General features: G+C 43.2%; 1 protein-coding gene across 1 annotated transcript; it reads left to right on the top strand.

The window, feature by feature from the left end:
* The first annotated feature begins 611 nt into the window (after positions 1-611).
* Positions 612-21,488, top strand: IHO1 (interactor of HORMAD1 1). Its single transcript, XM_031505964.3, has 7 exons — positions 612-792; positions 7,691-7,850; positions 9,204-9,361; positions 11,171-11,219; positions 11,851-11,938; positions 19,154-19,257; positions 20,030-21,488. The coding sequence occupies exons 1-7, from the start codon at positions 737-739 to the stop codon at positions 21,350-21,352; spliced, it is 1,938 nt and encodes a 645-aa protein (XP_031361824.3). The 5' UTR covers positions 612-736; the 3' UTR covers positions 21,353-21,488.
* Positions 21,489-23,457: the final 1,969 nt, after the last annotated feature.

Consider the following 23,457-nt stretch of genomic DNA (forward strand, 5'->3'; position numbering starts at 1 on the left):
CCAGCCCTGAGGTGAAATCCAGGGACCCTGAGCCCCAGACTGTCCCAGGGCCTCCAGCCCTGAGGTGAAATCCCAGCACCCTGAGCCCCAGACTGTCCCAGGGCCTCCAGCCCTGAGGTGAAATCCAGGGACCCTGAGCCCCAAACTGATCCCAGGGCCTCCAGCCCTGAGGTGAAATCCAGGGACCCTGAGCCCCAAAGTGATCCCAGGGCCTCCAGCCCTGAGGTGAAATCCCAGCACCCTGAGCCCCAAATTGATCCCAGGGCCTCCAGCCCTGAGGTGAAATCCAGGGACCCTGAGCCCGGGGATGAGGCCCAGAGATCCCCATAGGAGCCCCCAAACGTCCGAGTGTGATCCAGGAACTCTGAGTTTGGGGTGACCCCAAGGACCCTCAGGCCTCGGCTGGCCCCAGGGACCCCCAGCCCTGGGTGAGACCCCGGGCCCGCGCCAGGGCACCGAGCCCCTCGTGCCCCACAGGTGGGCAGGCCCAGTGTTTGTCTGCACCCCCGGCCTGTGGGGGGCCTCAGGCCAGGCCTGCCCTGGGCTGCAGGGCCGTGTCCCCCCGGGCTGTCCCCACAGCCACAGGACACAGGAGATGCTGCCCTGAGTGGGGCTGGTCATCTTCAATCTCCCTCCTCCCTGCGCCGTGGCTGCTGCTGGTGGGGAGAGGCCGTGAGGGCCGGGGCCATGGTGCTGTCTGGGGGCTCCCTGCCAGGGTGTCAGCCCTGAGAACAACATGAACTTCAACGTCTGGAACATCAAGGAGATGCTGAGCACACCGACAGCCCTCGGGTGAGCATGGCTGGGGGGAGATGGAGAGGGGATGGGATGTAAAACCAGACACTGATGACAGGTGAGGTGAAACATGTCCAGAACTGACCTCTGGCTAATTAGGGAAATCTAATGGGAATTCATTAGCTTCCCCTGGGATCCTGTTTATGCCCCGAGCCTGACAGGACTCCCATAGATCCACCATTGGTGGGAATCTAAAAATCAGCATTGGCTGGAAGCTGTACCCTTGTCCATTCAGGGTGTATTTGGGGAATCCCTGTGAGCTGTGCTCATCTACTAGGTAAGTGAAGTGTTCCTCTTGCCTGTAAAGAGGGCAGATTAGAACAAATCGTGATGTGAAATATTATTGCACATTATGTAACTCAAAAATTATTCCATATACACATGGCTTGTTTTTTCCTCAGCAGAAGCCAAAGAGCAGCTAGAGCTCTGCACATCTACAATCTACAGTGAAACAACAAATATTCAGATATAAACATCTGGAAGGCACATATGTAAGACAAGCTGCAATTTGTACTTCAGAGCATCCTTTGTATCATGGCTAAAAAAGGCAGTGGGACTTATCCCCTTTTTGACTCCAGAAAAGCTAATTGACGAATTTGGTACTCTGACCCTCTGTTAGTTAAATAACCCACTTACATAACTAATTTGGTCAAATTCACAGTTTTAGTCATACTCTCTCTTTGGCCAGATGTTACCAAAATGATGGATGATAATGAAAACATAATAGTCATTTTCTTGCCCATTATAGAAATGCTTGTCATATAGATATTAATTAAGTGAATTTTGCACAGATGCAGGGGGCAAAGGGAAGCCAATTCAGGGAAAAATTTATTTATATCTGTTACAGTTTTGTCTTTATAATTGTGCATTGCTTAACTCTATTGTCTTCTTGGTACCTGGGGATTTTTTTGTTAGTTTTTTGGGAGGTTTGTTAGTTTTCAGTAAATTGTTTCTAAGTTTGAAAACCTGTGACTTTCTTTCTGGTCAGAGACTGAGAAGGGGAAGTTTAGAGAATATATTAAAAAAATATAATATATATAAAATAAATAATTGCATTTTTATATTATAGACAAGATACATAAGATATATTTTAAAAATATATAAATAATTCTGTGAAGTTGTGCCATAGGGAATGAAATTAGTGGAAGAAGTACAGATGCCTGTTTGGAAAGGGATCACTTGAATTTCTTCCTCCTCCAAAGTAGTCTATCACCTACAACATCTTCCCTTTTAACTCATTTATTAATGGAGGAAGAAAATATAGGCAAGATTTTAACACCCACTCCTCAGCATTTTCCACATTTTTTACAAGTGAGTTCAAAAGGGTCAAAGAGGGCATAAAATGTTACTGGAAGTGCAGCTGGGTTTTTAGAGTAGGTAAGAAGGGGGACAAATTTTTCTGTGTACAATTAACTTTTTCTAAAGGAAAGAAAAGTTTCCCACAGGAGCATGTGAATGTGTGTGTGTATTTGAAATAGGGGGGGGAAAGTGTTGATTACTTTTCCCTGACTCACTTCTATTACTAGAAACCTTTCCCACCACAGCAGGGTATGCTGCTTAATCCCCAGAAAACTCTTTCAGGGAGCTTTAAAAATGAAACATAAAATCAGTGTATAATCTAGGCAGAGTATGACTCACTCTGTGAGTTCCTTGCAAGTTTGAGTCAGGGTGTTACTTCTGAGAGCAGCTGCCACCAGGTCCCCAGGAAATGCCGAGCTCCAGTGATGCATTGCCCTCACAGACACAGCTATGCACAAGCCCAAAAGTGCTCTGGGTTTTATTTGTTATCTGTCAGACACACAAGTGCTTCTCTGCAACCCTAACAGCCTGAGAAATAGGGTGTGGGGAACCAGAACCCCTGCTCCACCTGGTTTTATGTAAGAATAGTGACATAGTAGAGGTACTAGAAATGAAGCAGAGGGAAGATTATTAGGTTGGACAATAGTATCAGGGTGCCAGTTATTTTAGAGGGTGGAAAGGGGCCACATGACAGCTATACTGGGAAAGCTTAGGCTCAATTGCAGTATATTGACAAAGGACACCAGTTTTATGGATTGAAATGCCAGCCTTCATTAGAGAAAGTGCCACATTCGAGCAGTGCTGCTGCCTGCCCAGCCAGGAGGGCTGGCAGAGGGAGATCACAGAGGGTGTGAGAACAGCAGCCACAAAAGCACTGATGCTTCAATCAGCCTTTGATTGTATAAGCTGTGATGCTGAAAGTACATTTTCAGACACCATCAATACCTGCCTTGGCCAGGGGACTCAAAGGGGAAGAGACACATCTTGCCTTGGCCCTGAACTGAGCTCAAGATCCCTGTTCAGGCTATTTACTCTTGTAGTGCTACCATGAGAGTGGCAGTAGGGAACTGGAGTCAGTATCTCTGCAGGAGCAACAGAAGCCAAAAAATCCACTACTGTTAATTAAAAGAAACAAGACACTGGAATAGTAATAATAAACCTCATTAAAAATAAATTAAACTGTATACCCCAACGGGTTAATGCTTGCCTGAGGCAGAAAGGTTATTTAGACTTGATTATATAGATTTGAAATTGAAGTTATGAGAAATTTCTTGTACCATGAGTAAAGAAGTAACTTGCTAAATGCATAAAAGCTACTCATATACTGACTTCCAAAGACATCAGAAACAGAAAGCCTGCCAGAGAGTGTGTAAGGCCAAGAAATTATGAAAATATTAAAGAGGCATCCTAAACAGCTTCTTGAAGTTAAGGCCTGCTTGGGCCCCTACTCTCTATGGTTTATTTCTGCTGTTGAGAATAACTTCCAAGTTTAAAAACCTCATTCAATCCATTATCCGTGAAATTCCATCCCAAATCACAAGGTCACATATTTTGAAGTTACATTAAGGTTCAAGAATAAGCAGAAAATGAAGGAGACAGCCAGGACAAAGACCAGGAGAGCAGCTGTAAAATTCCAGAGCCTCACAGGAATGAGAAACCAGGGCTCTAAGTGCAGGCTGGAATATGGCTTCAGACTAGATAGGGGGTTGCCAAAAAAAATCCCTGTCTCCAGATGCCTAACATTTAATATGGTTGGAGAAACATTTTGTGGGAGCAAACAGGGCTACTCTGCAGAAATGCCAATCTCCTCTTGAGGAAAAGGGTCTGTTGTAACTGGCAACCAGCTCAGGGCAAAGGGCTAACAAGGATGCCAAGGTAAGGATGTCTGGGCAGTACTGAATCACAGCTGAATGAATAATAAACAAACTCATAGAAAGCAAAAATTACCTTGAGAAATTAAAATAAGACCAGAGGGATTTTTGAACCTGAAATCTGGAAACTGGAGGCAGTGTTCGAGCTGAATAACTGAGAGGGATTTCATAGCGGTTAATGCATTAGGGACAGTGCCAGAATGTGTTTGTAGAAATTCCTTTTAGAATGTGGAGCACAAGCAGGTCGTGCCATTCCAGAGGACAGGAAGCACAAGAATAATTTTCTGCTGTGACCATTTCCAGTGAAGAGATGGCAAATGTCTGGAGGCTGCACTTGCAGCTAAACCGCCTTGATTTTAACTCTTCCAGCTCCCCTGTACCCAAAGCCAAGGCTGAGCCTTGCTCATTTGCTGAGCACACTGGCACACTGGCAGGCAGCTGATAGTGAGGATGAGAGCAGTGTAGCAGAGCTAGAGACAGTTCCTATAGATACAGGCTAAAGCCAGGAGGAAGAGCAGGTGAATGACAGCTCCCAGAATTTATACTGGATTTGTTGTGCTTCAGCCCTGATCCCTAAATGAGGAGGAGCAGAAAGGGCTGTGAGATTTTCTGGAGGGAAACCAGGAGAAGAGAGACTTTATGGCACTGATCCTACTCAAGACACTGCTACTAGGAGAGAAAGATTTCTTTGAGAAAGAGGCTTTACTGCACTTTGAAGAAATGTGTCAGAAAGGTATAAGTGAGCTTCACCCACAGTGCTTGAGAAGAAGAAGGATGCTGGCACATGTTCAGTGGAGATGACAGAACCAGAGAAAATCACTTATAGCAGCACTGCAGATAAATGTTATGTTGCATATTGTAGAAGTCTCAGTTTGCTTTTTCAAATGACACTTAAACTTTGGTGTTGGCACATTAGGACAGATCCAAACAACAGAATATAAATATCAGTTCTTAAAGAAAGATTGATGAGGCCTGTGGCAATTTACAGTTATGAAGCTTTAGTTTGTCAGTGTCCCTAGAACATCTAGAAAATATAAGAGGGTATTTATCACATGCCATGTTTGTTTTGAGGCAAGGCAGAACCTTTGAATGAAAAGTGAATGTTTGCATGTGATTCTGCTAAAATACTTGGAGTGGAAATCAGAAAATTAGAAAAATGAAAGAAGCTCCTGAAAGTTCTAACTCCTTCTATAAAGGGGGAATTTCCACTGACAACAAGGAAACAGAGATTGGGAAGATCTAGCTGACCCCCCAGATATGCAGAACGCTGCAGATTTTTTTGATCATGCTCATATCACGAGAAAGGGTTGGAGCTGCCAATATTGCAATACCTTGCATTAAGTTAGGTTGGAAAATGAAGTCATTTGACCATCAGTCAGCAGAGGATGATTTACCATTTTTTGGAGCTGTCAAGAACTTGTTTTACATATCTAAAGTTGGTTTTGCTTTGGATGCATATGCTAATGCCAGTACCAAAGGAATGCTATGCACACCAACACGGATGACTTGGGGTATGGCTCATGTTAGCAGAAAGCCAGAAGTTCTCCTGAGGTAAACTGCTCACTTAGGAGGGACTGCTAAGTGGAATTGCATACCTGGGATGTTTCCTTGCTGTTTATGGGAAAGAGTTTATATTTAGGACACAACATGCAACCCTGCATCTCAGGCATTCTGAAGGGAATGGTCAGGTGGTTAGAAGAGCTGGAGTTGCCTGATCATGGATCTGATCCCACATGTGATCATCGTTGTCTGATCTCTCTGTCAGGGACAGGCTTGGGCCAAGCATGGCCAGGCTGATGGCTTGCCCAGATGGCCTTGTTAGTAAATTAATTACCAGCAGTGTTAAGCAAGGGATAAAGAAATACATTGCTCAGGGGAGTGAGTGTATTCAAAAGAGACATCTGTTTCACTTCCCCCTCTAATTTGCAAAAGTGCCATCATTCCTAAACCAACTGCTGAGGTAGTGGACTTAAGACAGAAAAACTGGGCTCCAGAGCAGCCAACAGCTGCCTTTGGTTGTAGTACAGAGTAAGCCTAGGAAGTCCCTTGGCTCATAAAGTCCTCTCAGCTCAATACTCCTCATAAAATATTTGCTATAAGAATATTGTACTTCAGGTATTAAATAACACAAAGCATCTGAGAAAACGAGCATATCGTGGGGTGTGACATTTACCAGTTGTACTGGACTCTTTCAAAGGGGGTTTGTCAAGACTTTAAAGCATCTAAAGATTATAAAAACTCTTCTTCAAACTAAGAGGGAGCTTTTTTGGCTGGAAGACAGATTTAGAAAACTGGTGCAGGAGATGTACTCCTGCATTGCAGGAAAATTGTATTCAGATTTTTTTCTTAGCAGATTTGGGGTCCAGAGAGGGATTAAGGGAGAAGGTTTGAATTCAGACAAGCTTTTTGAGAATCCAGAAACCCATACCTCATCTATTTTTGTCTGCAGCTCAGTGTACTCAGTGAGCATAAAGCCAAAAGCATTAATATGATATTGTCAGTAACACTACTATATAATGGAGACTGATCAGTTCAAGTGCTGCTGCTAAATCCTTTCCCTGTTGTGTCTATGATGTCTGGGCTCCTTCCAAAATTGGGGATTAACCAAACACGTCATTGCTAATAAATGTTGGGGTGATTATCTCTTGTTATACACATGAGTTATTCTCCTGTTCCTTCTCCTTTACTTGTATCATTTGATATGGAAAAAAAACCTTGTATAAATGTTTCATTAATTATTTTCTCTTTTTTTGGTCTCTAGTTCCCAGCTCCAAAGGCAGCAACACATTTCTCCATCTTAGTAGCTCAAAAAAATCAAGATCTGAGAATATAAACCTGGCACAGCTTTTTTTGTGTTTGGTCTTAACCTAAACACTCTGCCAGACCTTGTGGATGTGGAGCAATGGAAAAGTGATCATTTAGACTGAAAGAGGGTAGATTTAGATTGATTGTTATGAAAAAATTCTTTACTGTGAGAGTGATGAGGCACTGGCACTGGTTGCCCAGAGAAGCTGTAGAAGCCTTATCTCTGAAAATGTTCAAGGCTTTAGATAACGTGGTACAGTGGAAGGTGTCCCTGCCCGTGACAAGAGGGTTGGAACTACGTGATCTTTAAGGTCCCTTCTAACCCTAACTCTTCTACAATTCTTTGTGAAAAATGAAAGAAGTCTTTTGTATGTACTTTTGCTAACATTAATACTGAAGTCAGCCTCCAACACAATGAGAAGCAGCACAGCTGTGCAGGGAAGCTGTTGTCTGAGGGAAGCTGGTCCTGTGCCACAAGTGTAGTCCATAAAGCAGGAGAGGAATATAAGAGTGTTTCTGAAGAGGAGTAGAATCAGAGCAACACAGCAGAAAATCAGGAGTATCTAGGAAAGATTTATTTGAGTAACGCTCAAGGGAAAGAAGAGCGCTTTTGTGTAGCTGTTAATTTGTTTGAAATACTTCCAACAATTCATATTAGTTCATCCTGCCATATGCTACCTCTATTTATTTGTTATTTTACTGTGTCAGACTTAAGGCATCTGGAGAATAAATGCCCAAGAAATGTCAGCTACAAGTCAGAAAGGTTTATTCTCTTAGAACTGCCTTCCAATTGATCAAAGCAACACCTGAGTTACAAAAAATTGTTATCCAGAGTAGCACTTCCAGCAGGCCATGCAGGGAATTTTGTTTGGCTTTTTAATTGCTCCAGACTCATTCACATCCCTCTCTGCCCATTTCAGGTCCAATAAGTTTTCCATGAGGAGCAACACTGCCAGTGACTACTCGAGTCTGAGTGATTCCCAGCTGCTCTTTGGCTCCCAGTTCTGCCCGGAGAATGTGCAGTCGGCAGCAGCACCGCTGGAGCTGGGCACACAGCCGGGACAGCAGAACTCCCAGGATGTGAGTCTCACCCTCAGCCAGCCCTGTGCAGGCACACAGCCACCATTCAGAGTTCATGGAAAATGCTGAAATCAGGTGGTAACATTTGCAAATGTCAGTAACTGCTGAAATCAAGTTGTCTTCTTCCTAAGTATACATCCTTACTGTGACAAGACAAAGTAACTGCCTGGTGAGATGAACGTGGTATTTATAGCAGATTGCTAAAAATTATTATTGAGATAGGTATTATTTTCTTCAATCACATTTTTTAAGTTACTAAAATAATATGAAATTATTGTCAAGCTAATGTCTTTAGACAACCTACCTAGCCAAGTTAGAATATTGCATGCATTTTTCTTTCAAAAATGATGTATTTCACTTCCTTAGCTTTCTGCAAGGATGACAGAGCTACTCAGTGTTAGCTTCCCTGCACTGACGATGACCTTGCTGCTCTGTTGTTAAGGTAGATGCTTGGATGATTTTGGATAGGGGTGAAGAATTTCTATGCTCACAATGTTCCTCCTACAGCTCATGGTTTCTGATGTTACCAGACTCTACTAAAATAGTTCCTGCACAGCTAACAGAGAGAATGAGATCCGAATAAACACACCTGGAGCAAAGATTAGGGAAGGGCAGTGGTGCCAGCTTGGAGGCCCCAGGCTGTCCTTCAGTTCCAGATGTTATCTGCTGTCCTATGCATTTTGCCTAGGAGCAGTTTTCATCAGACACAAAACAGGAAATTCACTTTTCATGATTAAAAAACATTAATGGGATTTGCATTTTCTTATGTTTTAAGGAAAAGGCATTTCCATTTTGGTCACACAGAGTCTGGAAATTTTGTAGAATGAAGCTTTCATATTAATATTAAATTTCTTGTTCTAAAATGTGTATTGAAGCATGTGAAAAACTCATCTACAGTCTGTCGATGTTGCTAGTTGGCAGCAAAATGATGTCATCCACCAGGCAATTCAATAAGATTTTTTTTTAGATTCCTGTACAGGGAGATTCTACTGACAACTTGAACTTTTCCACAATTCCAGGAATGCTGAAATTCATTTATAGTCTCTGTCTTGAACATAGAAGGGAAAAAAGCCCCGCACACCTTATAACTGTAGCAAACTGAAAATCCTCAAGATGAGAGAAAAGCCTGTGTCTAGAGGAATTTGGGCTGGGTCTCAGTTCCACAGGGAGTTGATCTAACTAGGGACACTAAATGAGGCATAATCTCACAAAATTCTTAATCTCCTCATCTAGTGTAATCTGTCATGTCCAATCACTGTGAAGTCTGTCTGCACCGGATAAACAAATGAATTCTTCTAATTAATGTTCTGATTATTTTTGTACTTCAACAGTTTTCTTTTGTTTGTGTCACAGAGCGAGCCCAGTATTTTTACCAAATACCAGACAAAACCACAGTTATTTGATGAAGAAACAAGAGAAAAAGGTTCTCTTAATTTTGGTGCCGGAAGAGTGAAAAATGTATTGGAAAATTTTGAAGTGAATAAGAACAAAATAAAGGACAAATATGACCGGTATGTAGACATCCATTGAAAATTCTTTCTCTTCTGGTGGTTATCACTCTCTGCAGCTCCTTCTTCCCCTATTATAAATCATACATGACATAGCTGCATATTTCTCCAACAACAGTATTTTCAAGTTTTAAATAATTTCTAACTGGAAAGAGTTGCAAGCTAAGAGAATAATGTTTATTTGCAACTTATGTAACACATTCAGCCATAAACCCCACTGAACAGCAGAACTCTAACCTGAATTTACCTTTGTCTTTGTCTAATCAGCATTGTTTCTTTTTTCTGTATTGATGCTTTGTGAAAAACCTTATTTCTCAAGCTTTTATAGGTTATGTAGGGAGTGATAAAAGGGACTCTGAGGATGGCCTTCGTATTTGGGCCAAATAAGGGGATTGCCAAACACACTTGTGTGCAGATTGCATCTTTATAAACCTGCACATATCTCTAGAATTTTATTTCCATACAAGATTTTTATGTATTGTTTTTTGGTAAGAGACAAGTGTTATTTGCTAATGTAATTTGCATCTGCTCTTTGTCAGATGCCAAGAATTGCAGGTACCTGTAGGTCCTGAAGGACTTCAAGGAACAAGCCAGCAATTTGAAGCTCAAAAATTAAATATGGCAAACTCCCCAGTGCACCCATAAATAATTCTTAGCACTGTACATTTTGTAATGTAACATCCAAAGTGAAGTGTGTTTTTATTAAAAGCCTTTGATCAAATCTGGCTATGTATCTCTCTTGCCTTTTCAATGGGCACTGCATTTCTGATAAGACAAAATTTTGTTCTCTATTGCCTATTAGAGGAAAATTTTTGTAATGAAATGAGAAAGTAGTTATAAATGTTTAGGCATCACTCATAATTATTTGTTATTTTTTTCTTTAAATGAATTATGCTTCTTCCTACACTCCAGACTTGCTCCCAGATTAGAAGCCTGTTTTTAGAAATAACTATATTATCTTTTCAAAGATAAGTGTATAATTTATCAATTTGTATCCCCCTCAAGTTTGACTAAGAAAATTAGCATCTTCCTTTCCATATGTCTAGAGAGATTTCAAAAGCACTGCCTGATTCTCATAACTAGATTCTACCTGGCCTCTGCATATTTTTGGCTGTTATAATTTAGATCACTCAAGTGATTGACTTAAAATGACCCGAATCTTCAGAGAGGAAAAGGTTATCACTTTGCTTAGCAACCATCCGTGCATTTTGGTGTGGCAGTTTAATCATGAATGCAGCCTGGTTCCTGATACGCTGGCTCAACTTAAAAGGACAGATAACCACAGGCATAATCTCAGGAGAAAAGGATTTGCAGTATTTGTTCTTCCTGGCCTGGCTTTGTTGATGCTGAAGCTTTTCCCGTGTTTTTCCCACAGTTATTTTAGTCCAAGCACAATACCGTGTATCGCAGCAACTGGCACGTCACCACACAGGCTGGGTCCTTCCGGAGCAGATAACGCGGTGATCACACCCCAGAGCTAATGGACAGTTGGGCAAATGCCAACTGAAAATCTGAGAGAGAGGCCAAAAATATGAGAGTAAAACCCCCATAACTTCATGTATATGACATATGAGCATGTGCATATAGGTATTTTTTTCTTACTTTACATTGTAGAGTCCATGTTTTCCTTAAACAATTGAGGTGACTTCAAAGGGTTAGGCCCCTGAAGTAATCATGTTTCTGTGCTAACATTTCATACTACACTGTGCCTTGCAGTGTTTTCTCTCTCATTTTTACAGTGATCTTTTCAATTTTTGTACACTTCAGTAATTTGCATTTCTGGTTCATACTTGTTGTTTTTTTCCATTTTAGTGAAGTCCTAAGCTCCTTTATTTTCAGCATCAAAGACAGGCTTCAAGAGGTAAGTTACTTCAAATTCATAATGTAAAATGATAAGAGTTAGAAATATTACAGACTGTTCAGTGCTCACTTTGCTATGCTGATATCTAAAATACTACATTGTGTGTCTTAAGTATTCAAATACTTTAAACCAACAACTGTAAGTTTTTTTGCATATACCATTGCCTCTGTGGCCTTAGGGTCAAGGTCTTTAGGGACTTGCCTCAGAGGCAATGGTGGAACTTCTGGAGCAAAACAAGCTGCAGTGACAGCCTGCAAATACCAGTTCTTTTTTATTTCTGCCTGAAGAAAACAGTCTACTCTCAGAATTAGTCATTGTAGTCTGAAGGTGAAGGTCTCTCCTCCAACACTTCTATAATTAATTTTATTAGTTATTATTAATCCTATTTTACAGAACAGTTTCTCTTTTTTGAAATCTCTTCAGATTTCATGAGCCTTTTGAGCCATCCCAGATCTTCTTTGGGGTTGCAACCAACAGCTGGACAAATTGTTTCAAGTGACAAATAAACAACCATTTTCAGGCTGTTCCATTTCAAGAGCTGCAGTCATTGTTCTGTTGCATCTGGGGATGTGATTTTGCAAACAAAGAAAAGGCAATGTTTTAATTTACCTATTTACCTTTGTTTTCACAGCTGCCAGTGTGCTTTGAGAAGTTTGAAGAGATGTTTGATTCCAAACTCAAATCCAGTTTGGCTTGCCTAGAAACCCTTTTCAAGACATGTAAGTCCTTCCTGTGTTCCTGTTAACAGCAGAGGGCACAGTCAAACTGCCAAATGTCAGCATGTTGTCTGGAGGCTGGGGTGAACTGGGCAAGTCATTCTGCTCACAGCTGTTCTCCCTAAGGGTGGAGAAAAAATAAGACTTATCCATGGTATGGACTTGTCAGTTTTTCCATTCCTAGTCTCTCATTTTTTCATTTTCTCCATTCTCTTGTACTTAGGTGTTGCATGGTTAGACACTGTGCTCAAATTGATAAACACACCTCTTGTTTTGTGTTTTGTCTGGAGTACAATTTTTAGACTATCTGGAGTACTAATAAAATACACAGTAAAAACAACTTAGATATTTATATCCTGAGTATCCAGTTTCAGTTTTCAGGGCTTTCTCAGATTTTCATATGTTAGTTTGAAGTCTTCCATTACCCCTCTGTGCTTGAAGTGATTAAATTTTGGATGTAAACAAAACTAGTACTGCTCATTTTTTGAATGAGAAGCACATAGTGAAGCACATTATTGCCATGATAAAAGGGTGACCTCCAGAAAAGCTAATAATATAAAATACTTTTGAACAACTCTGTCTCTCGAGTGGCTAATCACAGAAATCTTTACTGAGGGAAAATGCTTCAATAAATTGTTCCTAGTTTAGCTTAGATCTGAGCCTTTGAGAGTACATTAATTTTTAATGCTGGTGTGATGCTTTATCAACACTCTGTCAGGACTCCTCAGAGCTTGCTCTGCTCTGTGCAAGAACAAGAGGCCATTTTCAATATACACAAGAAATGTGAAGTGAGTTGTATCTTGTGAGATGAAGGCAGCAGACCTTCACAAAAGCACAATAGTATTCACTGTGTGGCAAAATGTGGCTTCCACATAGCACATCTCTGACAGATAGCTTTTAAATCAACAGAAGCCTCTCAAGCCAGACTAATTCGTTATGCTGGAGGCCATGATAGGCTGTACATTTGAAATACCAATCTCATTGTACTAAGAACATTCCCTTGCTTTGCTTGGCAAGTGCTCTTGGTGGGATCCTAATGTAAACAAAAATCTGTCTGCTTTGGCCAGCACAGCAAATTCCCTCTTACACATTTTCCCATCTCCTAATTACTTCAGTGCCTCAACTTGTCCACTCTGCAGCAGGACTTTGCCTAATTTCACATACCTCATGAATAGAAATTGTTGTCATGGCACTGAAAATCAAATCTATTGTTCATGGCTCCTCCACTTCATTCCATACCATTTACTCAGTTGTCCTGTTTCCTCTCCATATCCATTTTCAATGAATGTGCCTTGAATTAAATGAGAAACCTCCCAGAGGTGCATGCTGCTAGATTTTCAAAGCAATTGAAAAGAAAAATTGGCACTTTCTGTAATGCATCATGCTGCAGAATGTTGAATATATAATGAAAATCATCACATGCTGCACAATGTTGTTCTTTTTATATTTCTGGGAGGTTCATCTGTCACTGGTTAATTGCAGATAAACACTGTCATTTGACTGATATCACAGTGATGAATAATTAAGTTCTCACTGAAATAGATACCTATGCTAGTGCCGTGAAAATAGGCAGTTCCCTTAAAAAATTGGCATAAAATTCCAAAACTCAGGTGAAAGAGCTAAATTCAGAGCTAATAAAGTTCTGAATGTCAGTGAGTGATGATACAGTACCTTGGGATGTGGGTGACATGGCAGAGATATGTTAAATCAGTGGCAGTGAAGGATTTCACAGGTAGGAGAGGAATGCAGAAGATGAAGAGAGCTAGTGCACCAGAACATTCCAACAGCTCTGAAAAGCAAAAGTAGATGGAATTCGAAATCAAGTCTGTCTTCATTAAAACTTACAAGGAGTATCACAGGTTGCATTTTTAGCAATGGGTAGCAAGCACATTTGGCATAGTCTGCATAGCCACCAGGCAAGAGCAAAACAGAAAATATTTTTCAAAATGTATTTCCAAAGCATTTCCATGTGCTGTTGGGCTGACATGGTCTGTGCAGGAAGATTTTTTAAAATGTTCTCTTTTGAGTGTTTGTCCATATGTGCTTGCACACAGTGGATAGAGCTGTGTCTGGCACTGGAGATGATACAAGGTTTGGCTGAGCATCCTCCACAGAGGCACAGGTGTTCTGTGCCTTGCTCACATCTCAGTGTGGAGTGCACAGGGAAGTAAAGAGACAGACGGACCCTGTGGCCTTAGTTCTTCCACCTTATATGCATAGAGTTTCTCTGGTTGACCTACCTACTCATTATTTTCTCTTTCCTTCTGGTTTACACTCCTGTAGCTTGTTTCTTTTCATATTTTTCACATTTTAATTTTCATACCCACACTTCTATAAAAGCCTTCTATTTTTTTATACAAATGTCAATTTTCACCACTCAGCCCTCTCTGTGCTGCTTTGCTGTTCTGGTATCTGGTAGTTCCAGCTGTGACAGCTCAGAACAGCTGAACCCTCCACAACACCTTGTCTGCAGTGCACATGAGCAGCATCCTCCCAGACTGCATGCCACAGGCAATCCTCTGACACACTGCCATCAAGGGTGACAAAGTAATGTGCAGTATGTCACTTACAGAGGGATGAGGTGGTGCAGTTCTCTGACAAGATGCATGGCCTGGTGAGCAGTTCTCAAACATGACTTGCTGCCAGACTCCCCAGGCAAAGCAGCTGCTGGCAAAGTTTCCAGGGGACATGGCTGTGCTTAAAATGGTGAGATTTGAGCTTGTTCACCTTGAACAGTATGGTCCAGGCTGGGACACCCAATTCAGACTCTCTTATGTCCTGTATGGATTGAAAAGTCAAAAAGATTAAAATTGATTTAAATTTTTTTTTCCACATAGCTGCTAACTAGCCATGTGGTGACTGACAGAGCTGTTGAGGGACTTAACCAGACTCCCAAACACCTCAGTATGGATGGTGAGAGGAAGTGTGGATGTTCCAGTGGATACTGAAACCCCTCATTGTCACAATTCAGGGCTTGGAGCAGTGTGTGCTGTAGCACAGGGTGAGATGAGGGCAGCCCATCCCACAGTCCCCCGATGCAGGTGCTAGCTGATATCTTGTGGAATGGGACCCAGCCTAAGCAGCACAAACCTGCCAGCTGACTGCTTGGAGTGTATCTGAGCAGGATGTAGCCATGTCAGTCCAGCTGTCTCACCCTCTGGCACAGTTCCATGGCTGCCCAGGGAGAACATGCAGCACTCTCCTGAACTCCAGAGCTGTCTTCCCTGCCCGTGTCTCACCAGGTTTACAGGACCTCCAATTTCCCCTACTGAATCTGGGTGTGGGGGAAACAACCTCCTTCCAAAGTGTTATTTAAAGCGTCTGTGCTTTAGTGCCAATTTCAGGATGAGCTGCATAGATTATGATAGAGAGACATCAGAAGGAGTTGCTGTTTAATATTCCTAGGCTGGGAGGCTGGTGCTCCCTCCCTTGACTGCTCAGGCTGTGAGTTTTCAGCTGCTGGGAGTGCAGCTGCACCCGGGTACAGGCTGATTTGCAGGGAACTCTCTGCAGCACAGGGTGGCAGCCCTACCCTGAGGTCCTTCAGCCTTTTATGTCAGATTTCATATTCCAAATGTTATTATTGTAAACAGTAGAATCCAAAGACAAGGGTACAGCAAATCAAAACACAGCAATGTTTCAGATTGTAAAAAACTGCTTTGTTTAAATTACCTCAGGAGAGGCACAAGTCTGTGCATAAGTCATTCGTTAACTGAGTAAAGATTTACTGTCTGTGATCAAGTTATTCAATAATATCTGCTGCATGGTTTATTTGAAGAAAACATCTGAGGCAGCCCTTCTTGATCATATTCAAAGAAAAGAGACTTAATAGGGTCCTTGATCTGATCTAATTTGGCCGTCTCAAGGCCTATTTTTTTGGTAAGCCTTTATTAACACTTATTTTTACCTTGTTTATTAGTGTTTGACAAGTCTGAACACCTCTCTGGGTATGGAAGCAGGGAGGGAAGAAGAGTGCCCTTCCTCTGTACTGAGGGTTTTTTCTACAGAATACTCCCACACGTATAAATGAAACATTTTCAAAAGGCTGGCTGCTGGTTGCTTGCCGGCAGCATGCTGTGCTGAGTCAAATGTATGTGCAGATCACAAGCCCAGTGGATGCAGGCCTATTTTTAGACTGAGGATACTATGTTGAAGAAGAATAGATAGATTAGGGAAACCAGAAAGTTTTAAAAATAATTCTGAGCTAAAATTAAACATATGGGGAAGAGCAGCAAGATAAGGTAAACTTGCAGATGCGGCCTTTCCTGTATCTTCACTATGTAGACATGGAAGGTGATAAAGTGACATAAAAGGAGTTTCTTCCTTTAGTCACTGCTGCTCTCCTTCTCTTTGTAGGTTGGCAGTCTCCCCAAAAACCTGCTCTCAGATTGCAGGTAGCCTTTGTTTCTAACCAGGGAGATGAAACATCTTACAGGCCCACTCAAACATTCACTCCCCCGTTACAAACCCATTCTACAAATTATAGATTTCCAGGTTTCTAAAAGGGTCTAAATCTGTTAGAGCAAAACAGTAAAAGATTAAAAACAACAATCAAATTGTCTGCAACAGTATATTGTCTGAAATACGTGCAGATAATCCTCAGAAATCAGCCAAGCTCCTACAGAGAACAAGGCAAAGCCATGTGGTGATGTGCATCCTGAAATAATGGAGAAATTTCCCTTGAGCTCAAGTCTGGGAGGTGGTTTTAATTAAATGTGTGTGAGGACAATGCATGGATAAGGCAACTGCGGGGTTCTGTCTCCCAAATGACAGCTGTGTGCACTGTGCCCAAGCAGGGCTCCTTTGGAGGAGGCAAAGTTAAAGCAGGGCACAGGGAATTCCTGGTGCCAGGAGGTGCCATTCCCTGTGTCCATCCCTGGGCAGCACCTCCAGCCCTGTGCCACCCCATACCTCTGCTTTGCGTGGCTGAATGAGACAAACACTTTCAATCTCCTTTCATAAGAGGAGATTACCATGTAAGCACTTAATTAACTTGTAGCTTTTCTCTGCCCATGTCTAGTTCAGTCTCTTTCTTCCCTTGCACATAGACAGCTGGGAAGGTGTGTGGGCTTCCAGACATCCTGGGGTGCATAGCAGTCTGTCAGCCAGAGCTGGTGCCCTGCCACGCACCCCACTGCCCCATCTCGCCTGTAGCCTCTGGTGCTGGCATTCACATCCTTGTGTCACTTGCTAATTAAATGAATGCCCTTTGCCTTTTGCACCCAGGTGACTACAGGAGATATTTTAAAGCTGTTTGGCTCATAAGAGGGCCTTGATGAGCACCTGTCAGAGCTGCCTTGTCCCCTTATGCCACTCAGCTCAAGAGCTGATGTTTTCCCTTTAGTTGAGGCTTATTTTTAAGTTTCCCCTTCTTTTTTCTCAATTTTTCTTTTTTATATTACATGACAACTTCCAGTGAAAATCTTTGTTTGAATCTACAGAAAGGCCATTGTGTTGTCTTTGACAAAGAAGTCACCTGCCTTGTCTTGGTGTGTTAAATCACAATCCACCTTTTATAAAATCTTGTTCTTATTCTATTTCCCTTCATATCTTTGAGTACTTTCCTCCTTGAAGTCTGTTCTAAACCTTGCACCATATAAGAACAAATTACTAAGCCCATAATTGCTCACATTTTTTCCTTTCTTCCTTCCCAAAATTTTAAAACATCCTTGTTTTCTCACAGAAGCAAAGCCTGTACAATCACTTTTTGCCTGCCGCTCCTTAATAGTTTTTAGCTCTTTAACCAATTCCATCTACAATTTGACAGAAGGGCACAGCTCACTGAGATAATTAAGTCCCTGGAAGCTTAATGAAAAGAGCTGAGCAGGAGGAGAAGGGATCCCCAGTGCCCTGCAGCTCTGCAGCCTTTGAGCACAGCACTATGGGGCAAGAGGTGCTCAGCAAGGAGCTGAGAGAAACACTGGTGAGCAGGAACAGCTTCAGATGGGCTCTCAGCTCCTCTGACACCAAAGTCAATCAAACACCTTGGATCTGTAGCAAAAGAAGATTCATTAATTGCAGAGCTCTTGTAGCAGCTTGTTGAAATGTAGGCTTTATTGTGATTTTCCTCAGGTATGCAGTGCTCCAGCACTCCAGGGTTTCAGTTATTCTGGCTCCAGCACTCCAGGGTTTCAGTTATCCTGGCCCATTGGTTTGGCAGTGCTTTACCTTAGCAAGAGTGCTTTGGATCCTGTTTTATGTAGACCAGCCAACATTCCACACTATCTGTACACACCTTCCTGCACCCTTCACAGGAAAGACCAGACATGTTTAGCTCTTTCTCTCCGCTCTTTCTCAGCTCTTTATCTCCGTCCTAATTTACAATTTTAAAGTGGACTTCCACAAGACTGCTAAAGATTTTTCATCTCCACACACAATGCAAACTGTGTTCCCATCCTGTAGTGTATTAGGCACAGCAGTGGTTCCTATAAGAATAATTGAAGCTGTATGGAGGAGTTACATTCTTATCCAATCATATAACACAAATCCCTGGGGTTTTATCAGTTTTTCAACAAGACTGACTGAAGCCAAGAGCAACTTGCTCCAATTTAAAACCCTCCCAGGGAGCCTGTTGGGGCCCCCACTACTAAGTGCTGGGCACAGCTGCCTGGTTCAGGTGGTTTCTGACCCCATCTCTTCCCATATCTAGCAAATGGAAATTCCAATTATTCGCACAATCCTTCATAATTTCCCTCTATTCCTTCCAGCAGTTTTCCTTCAGTTTGCAGCCTCCTGTGCATTTTTGACACAGTTTCTCTGGTTGCACTTAGCCATTAACCTCTTGCACCTCCATCCTGTTCAAGCTCCATTTACCATCACCTGGCTGCATGAGTGTTTATACAGGGGTGGATCAGCTGTACTGGGGTGCTCCTGCCTTGGCCATGCCTGTTGTGCACCTGGCAGACAGCCAAGCCTCAGCTTTCCCTGCATTCAGCCTACCAAATTCTGCAGCTTTGCACAACCTCTCTTCTCCAGTTGCCACATTAACAGAGGACAGTAAATGAGGTTTGGCCTATGTGCAGCATTTTATAAATTTCAAGTGCCTTGCATTAAAATCCACCCCATTGTTCATTGCTTGGGGCTTGAGGAGATCACAGCAGGAGAATCATGTGGCGATTCATGCCAAGCCATGCAGGAAGTAGCAATAGTACTGATAGTACTTTATTCACATTTACAAATGAAAGACCAAATGTGTTTTTTATTGATTTCCCCATTTAGTGGAAGATGCTCTTCAAAGTCACTGTAGCTTGGTGCTGAAAGCTTTGACAGAAAAAAGCCAAATGGAGCAGGCACTGCTGGAGATGGAGAGGAGACTTGCAGCCGTAAGTGAAGAAATTAATCTTTTATTCTGAATCCTCATTCTGAATTTCTCCTGCTTCTTCAAAATACCAACTGAATATTAAATTGCCTTCGAATAGTGGATTATAAAGCAGACAGCTCCTATTATAATGAAAGGGGAAAGACATATTAAAAAGCTAATTCTAGGCCAGATACTGACAGAGGCTCACCCAAGCTGTCGCTAACAGTGCTGTAAGCTCTGACGAAGCCCTGGTCAGTAAGAGAAGAGGCCAACAGTGCCTTTTTGTGGCAGGCTGTGATGGAGCACTCACTGCTTCCTCACCTGACACATGCCTTTGCTGGAGACATGGTGCAGGGCATGCCTGTGAGGGGAGAGCACCTCGCAGAAGTGCAGCACCTTGTTCCTTCAGCCAGGTGTGTCACAGGGAGAGGAAAAAAGATGTGAAAAGAAAACAAGTGGATGTGAGTGACACAAGAATGAACTCAAAGACCTCCTGATCAGGGCTGGTTTCTCCAAAGGCCCTGCTGCAGGAATTGCTTGGCAAGGATGTGTCACACCAGCATGTGAGAAGGCAGTGCTCCTAGGAGAGGGGGCACACAGTGGGTTAGGGGATGCTCCAGTCCCAAACCTCTCACCTTTATGGGACAGTTTGAAGATATCTATTACACAAGAAGATATACAAATTGCTAATCTTTGGGTCAATACCAAATTGACACATGGTACTTAAAACTTTCTTACTATTGTGCCTTTTTGTGTGTTTTTTACTGCTTCTTCTCTGCTTTCTGCTTCCCCAGAAAGATGTGGAGATTTTGGATATGAAATCCAGTATGCAGCTGCTGAAGGAGGGTCTGGAATCACTGCCAGCCCAGCTAAATGACCAGTTCCTGAAAGCGTGTAAAGAACTTGGCTTCCTGAAGCCGTGTAATACCTCAGCTGAACAGCACACACTTTTGTCTAGTGCCAGCCTGCCCCCTCACACAGCAGATAAATCTTTCCAGACCTCCCCTGGGCTGTGCCAACACTGTGTCCTGACTGAGGAGCACCTGCACAGGTCATGCTGCCCAGGCAGGGGAGTTTGCAGCTGTTCAGGCTGGTCTCATTTCCCCTGTGTGACAGTGGGGCAGCAACACAGAGACTCCCCTGGAAGGAACCAGGTCACTGGAGATGGCACATCTGAGGGCGACCTAAACCCAGCCTCAGGAGACAAAGATAGCCCCATTGCTGCAGCAGCCTATGGCAGAGTAAACACCTTTTTGCAGGGGGTGAAATGCAGCTCAGAGACAGAGAGCTGTGCTGCCCACCCTTGCATGTGTTGGGCTGGCAGACACTTTTTGGAGAGTAGTCAGAAGAAACACTGTCCTGTACCACTGGAAGTGCCTCTACCAACCCCAATGAGGAAGGCATTCAGGAAAGGCACTCGAGGGTTTAAGCCCCTGACACCATTACAGCAGCAGCAGCCTCAAGTTTGCCACCATTCTGCACAGAAAGCTACACCTGGACAAAGACACAGCAACTGGTCCACAGACCATGAGGTGGAGAAGACAGCTGTAGGGAACAAAACAAAACTGAGTCCAGGAAGGATGCCCTGGAAAAAAGTAATAAGGAGAAAGACAACATACTCTACTAAGGGGAAAGGTGAACACTCTGGATGTGCTGACAGTGGGCTGAAGCAGAGGAAGACAAATGGGATTACTGACTTGGAAAGCTCCAGAAAAAATTCCCTTCACAGCTACTTGGTTGATCTCAATTCAGAAAACTCTGACACGGTTTTTGCAGCTCCCCATCAGCAGATCTTCAGCAGTGCTCAGCTGGGGCTTACGAAGAATTTCACACCAGTGCCACACTCTGATAAAAGCCTGCAACAACTTGCAAACAGAAGGAAGAGAAGTCTTGAAATTAAAAAAACAATAAATGTCTCCAGTGTAAAAAGGTATCTCTTGGATTCCTCTCCCGAGGACGATGTACCTTCCCTGTGTAGCACAACAGGTGTAAAGCAAACAAGCTACTTCAGCCTCCAAAGCCCCTCAAGCTCCAAGAAACCACATCCTGTCAATCTACTGGCTCAGCAGAAAACAGCCTGTTGCTCTTTACTGTTAGATTGTGATTCTTCTGATTGAAGGGGCTTGTTTCATGCTTGGAGCCCTTAGTGCAGGATAACCATTTCAGTTGCAGTTTATTCTTCTAGGTGTGTTACCTGCGTAGTCAGAGGCAAGACCCAGGCCTGAATGCTTGAAAGTGCTATTGCCCAGTTGGAGATGGCAAGGGTCTCCTCTGGCTTGGAAAGCTGAAGGGATCTGTGTTGCTTTACTTCCCCACTCCCAGCAGAGATGCCATGGGCTTGAGTTACCATTGCATTTACACAGCAGCGACTACCTGACATTCCTGGGGAGGAGAGGGCTGGCAGAACATACTGTCAGCTCAGTCAGATTTGGCACTGAGATCTACTGGAAACTCCTCAGCTAGATTGATACAATGCTATCTCTGTGGCCCAAGGCTTCACTCTGTTTCTCACTTGTAGTATCTCTGTTGGTTTGTTATGTCAAAGTTGAGGTTTTTAGTAGAGTAGTATTGTTCTGGTTGATTTCAATCGGGTTCAGATTTGTCTCAGGAGTTGTTTGTGAACTTTGGGCAGGAAGAGGTTTAACTGTGGAAAACCAAACCCCAGCGTCTCAGGTTTGGCTAGTACTGTATCTCTTCTCCTTACAGGCTGAAATTCCTCAGTATCAGAGATTCCAGGAGGTTATTTTGTTTCTACTTTATTTGTCTTTTGTATCTCTTGCTGATTAAGGAATCCTCCAACATACCCTTTTCAAGGGCAGTAGTTCTCAGAAACCAAAGATACAACAGGCAGATCCAGCAGATGAGATGTCTGGACAGACCCAATTCCCACAGAGCAACTCTCTTCAGGGTACTCAGCTATGACTGTGGGCAGCTCCCACTGCTTTGGGCATTGGTGTCACGTTTGATTTTTGATCTGAAATGCTAGCAGCAAAAGAAACATTTTGGTGTTGATAAAACCAGACTGCCACAAAACCAAATTATCCAGCTTTGCCATCCCAAGGGAAATGGCTGTGATCCCTTTCTTCTGGCTTTAATAAACTCATCTTCACCAGAGTCCAGTGAGTGTCTCTATGTTTTTTAGATTTTTTTTTTTTTTTTTTTTTTTTTTTTTTTTTTTTTTTTTGGGAGAGGCAGAGTCTCATTCCAGCAGGAGAACAGTCATCTGTTCTTTAGCTGTTTAACTCCCCCCGATTGTGGAATTAGGATGATTCTTTTTTTTCGCTCCTCTCTGGTGTTTAAAGATGGAAACCTTCACCCTTCCAGCTTAAAATTGGTCCAGTGATGTCAATTAACAAGGAGAATGGGGGGTGATAGTCAGATTTGGGAGCCCCCAGAGCCTTGGGACCCCCCTGTTAGCAAAGGGGATTGGTGATGGCTGCCAGCAGGAGTGGCCGTTTGTTTCACATTGCCCTTGTGTACCCACCTCCCCAGCAGCCCCAGCACGGCCTTTGCTGGGCAAAACCTGTTTGGTGGGCTTGCCACTCCGTGCACTTTGGGATTGGTAAGGACTGGTGCAGGTCTCTGTGCAGCCCCTGGTGTGGATGCAGGGAGCTCGGCAGCACATGGCTGAGCTTGGAGGGACCTCTGGAGGTGTCTGCTGTAAGCCCCTGTGCAGACACAGAGCAGGGACTGCCTCTTTGGCACACCGAGATGGAGTATCAGTGCTGTGGGGTGCAACGCAGGGCTGCCCTGGGGACCCTGCAGCTCCTTGCCACACACACACACTGGAACACAGTGCAAAACAAAATCCCTGGAGATGGAGGTGTAACAGCAAGAGCAGCCAGCAATGCCTCCCCTTGCATAGGACAACCTCCCTGGTGAATGGGATGAAGCTCCAGAGTGCCACCCTGGCCCCCACAGTCCTCCTGCTTATTCCCACTCAGGGTCTCCTCCAGGGTTTTAGCTGCCAACAGGAGCATTTGTCCCAATATGGCTGTGACAATGTCAGCTCCTCTCCCAGTCTTGCTGGACAAAAATGGAAGTGTGCATGCTGCATGGTAGCAGATTTCCAAGATAATCTGCTTGCACCCTGGTGGAGCTGGTCCTGCCTCCCAGCCTGTACTCCCAGTTCACTGTCCCTGGCTCCTTGCTGGATCAGCCATGCCCCAGGTATGTGTGGTTTCTCCTGGCCTTTGTGTCCATGGAGCTGCCAGTACCGCTG

The sequence above is a fragment of the Lonchura striata genome, chromosome 12 (assembly GCF_050655825.1).
Source record: "Lonchura striata isolate lonStrDom1 chromosome 12, ASM5065582v1, whole genome shotgun sequence".
Taxonomy (NCBI): domain Eukaryota; kingdom Metazoa; phylum Chordata; class Aves; order Passeriformes; family Estrildidae; genus Lonchura; species Lonchura striata.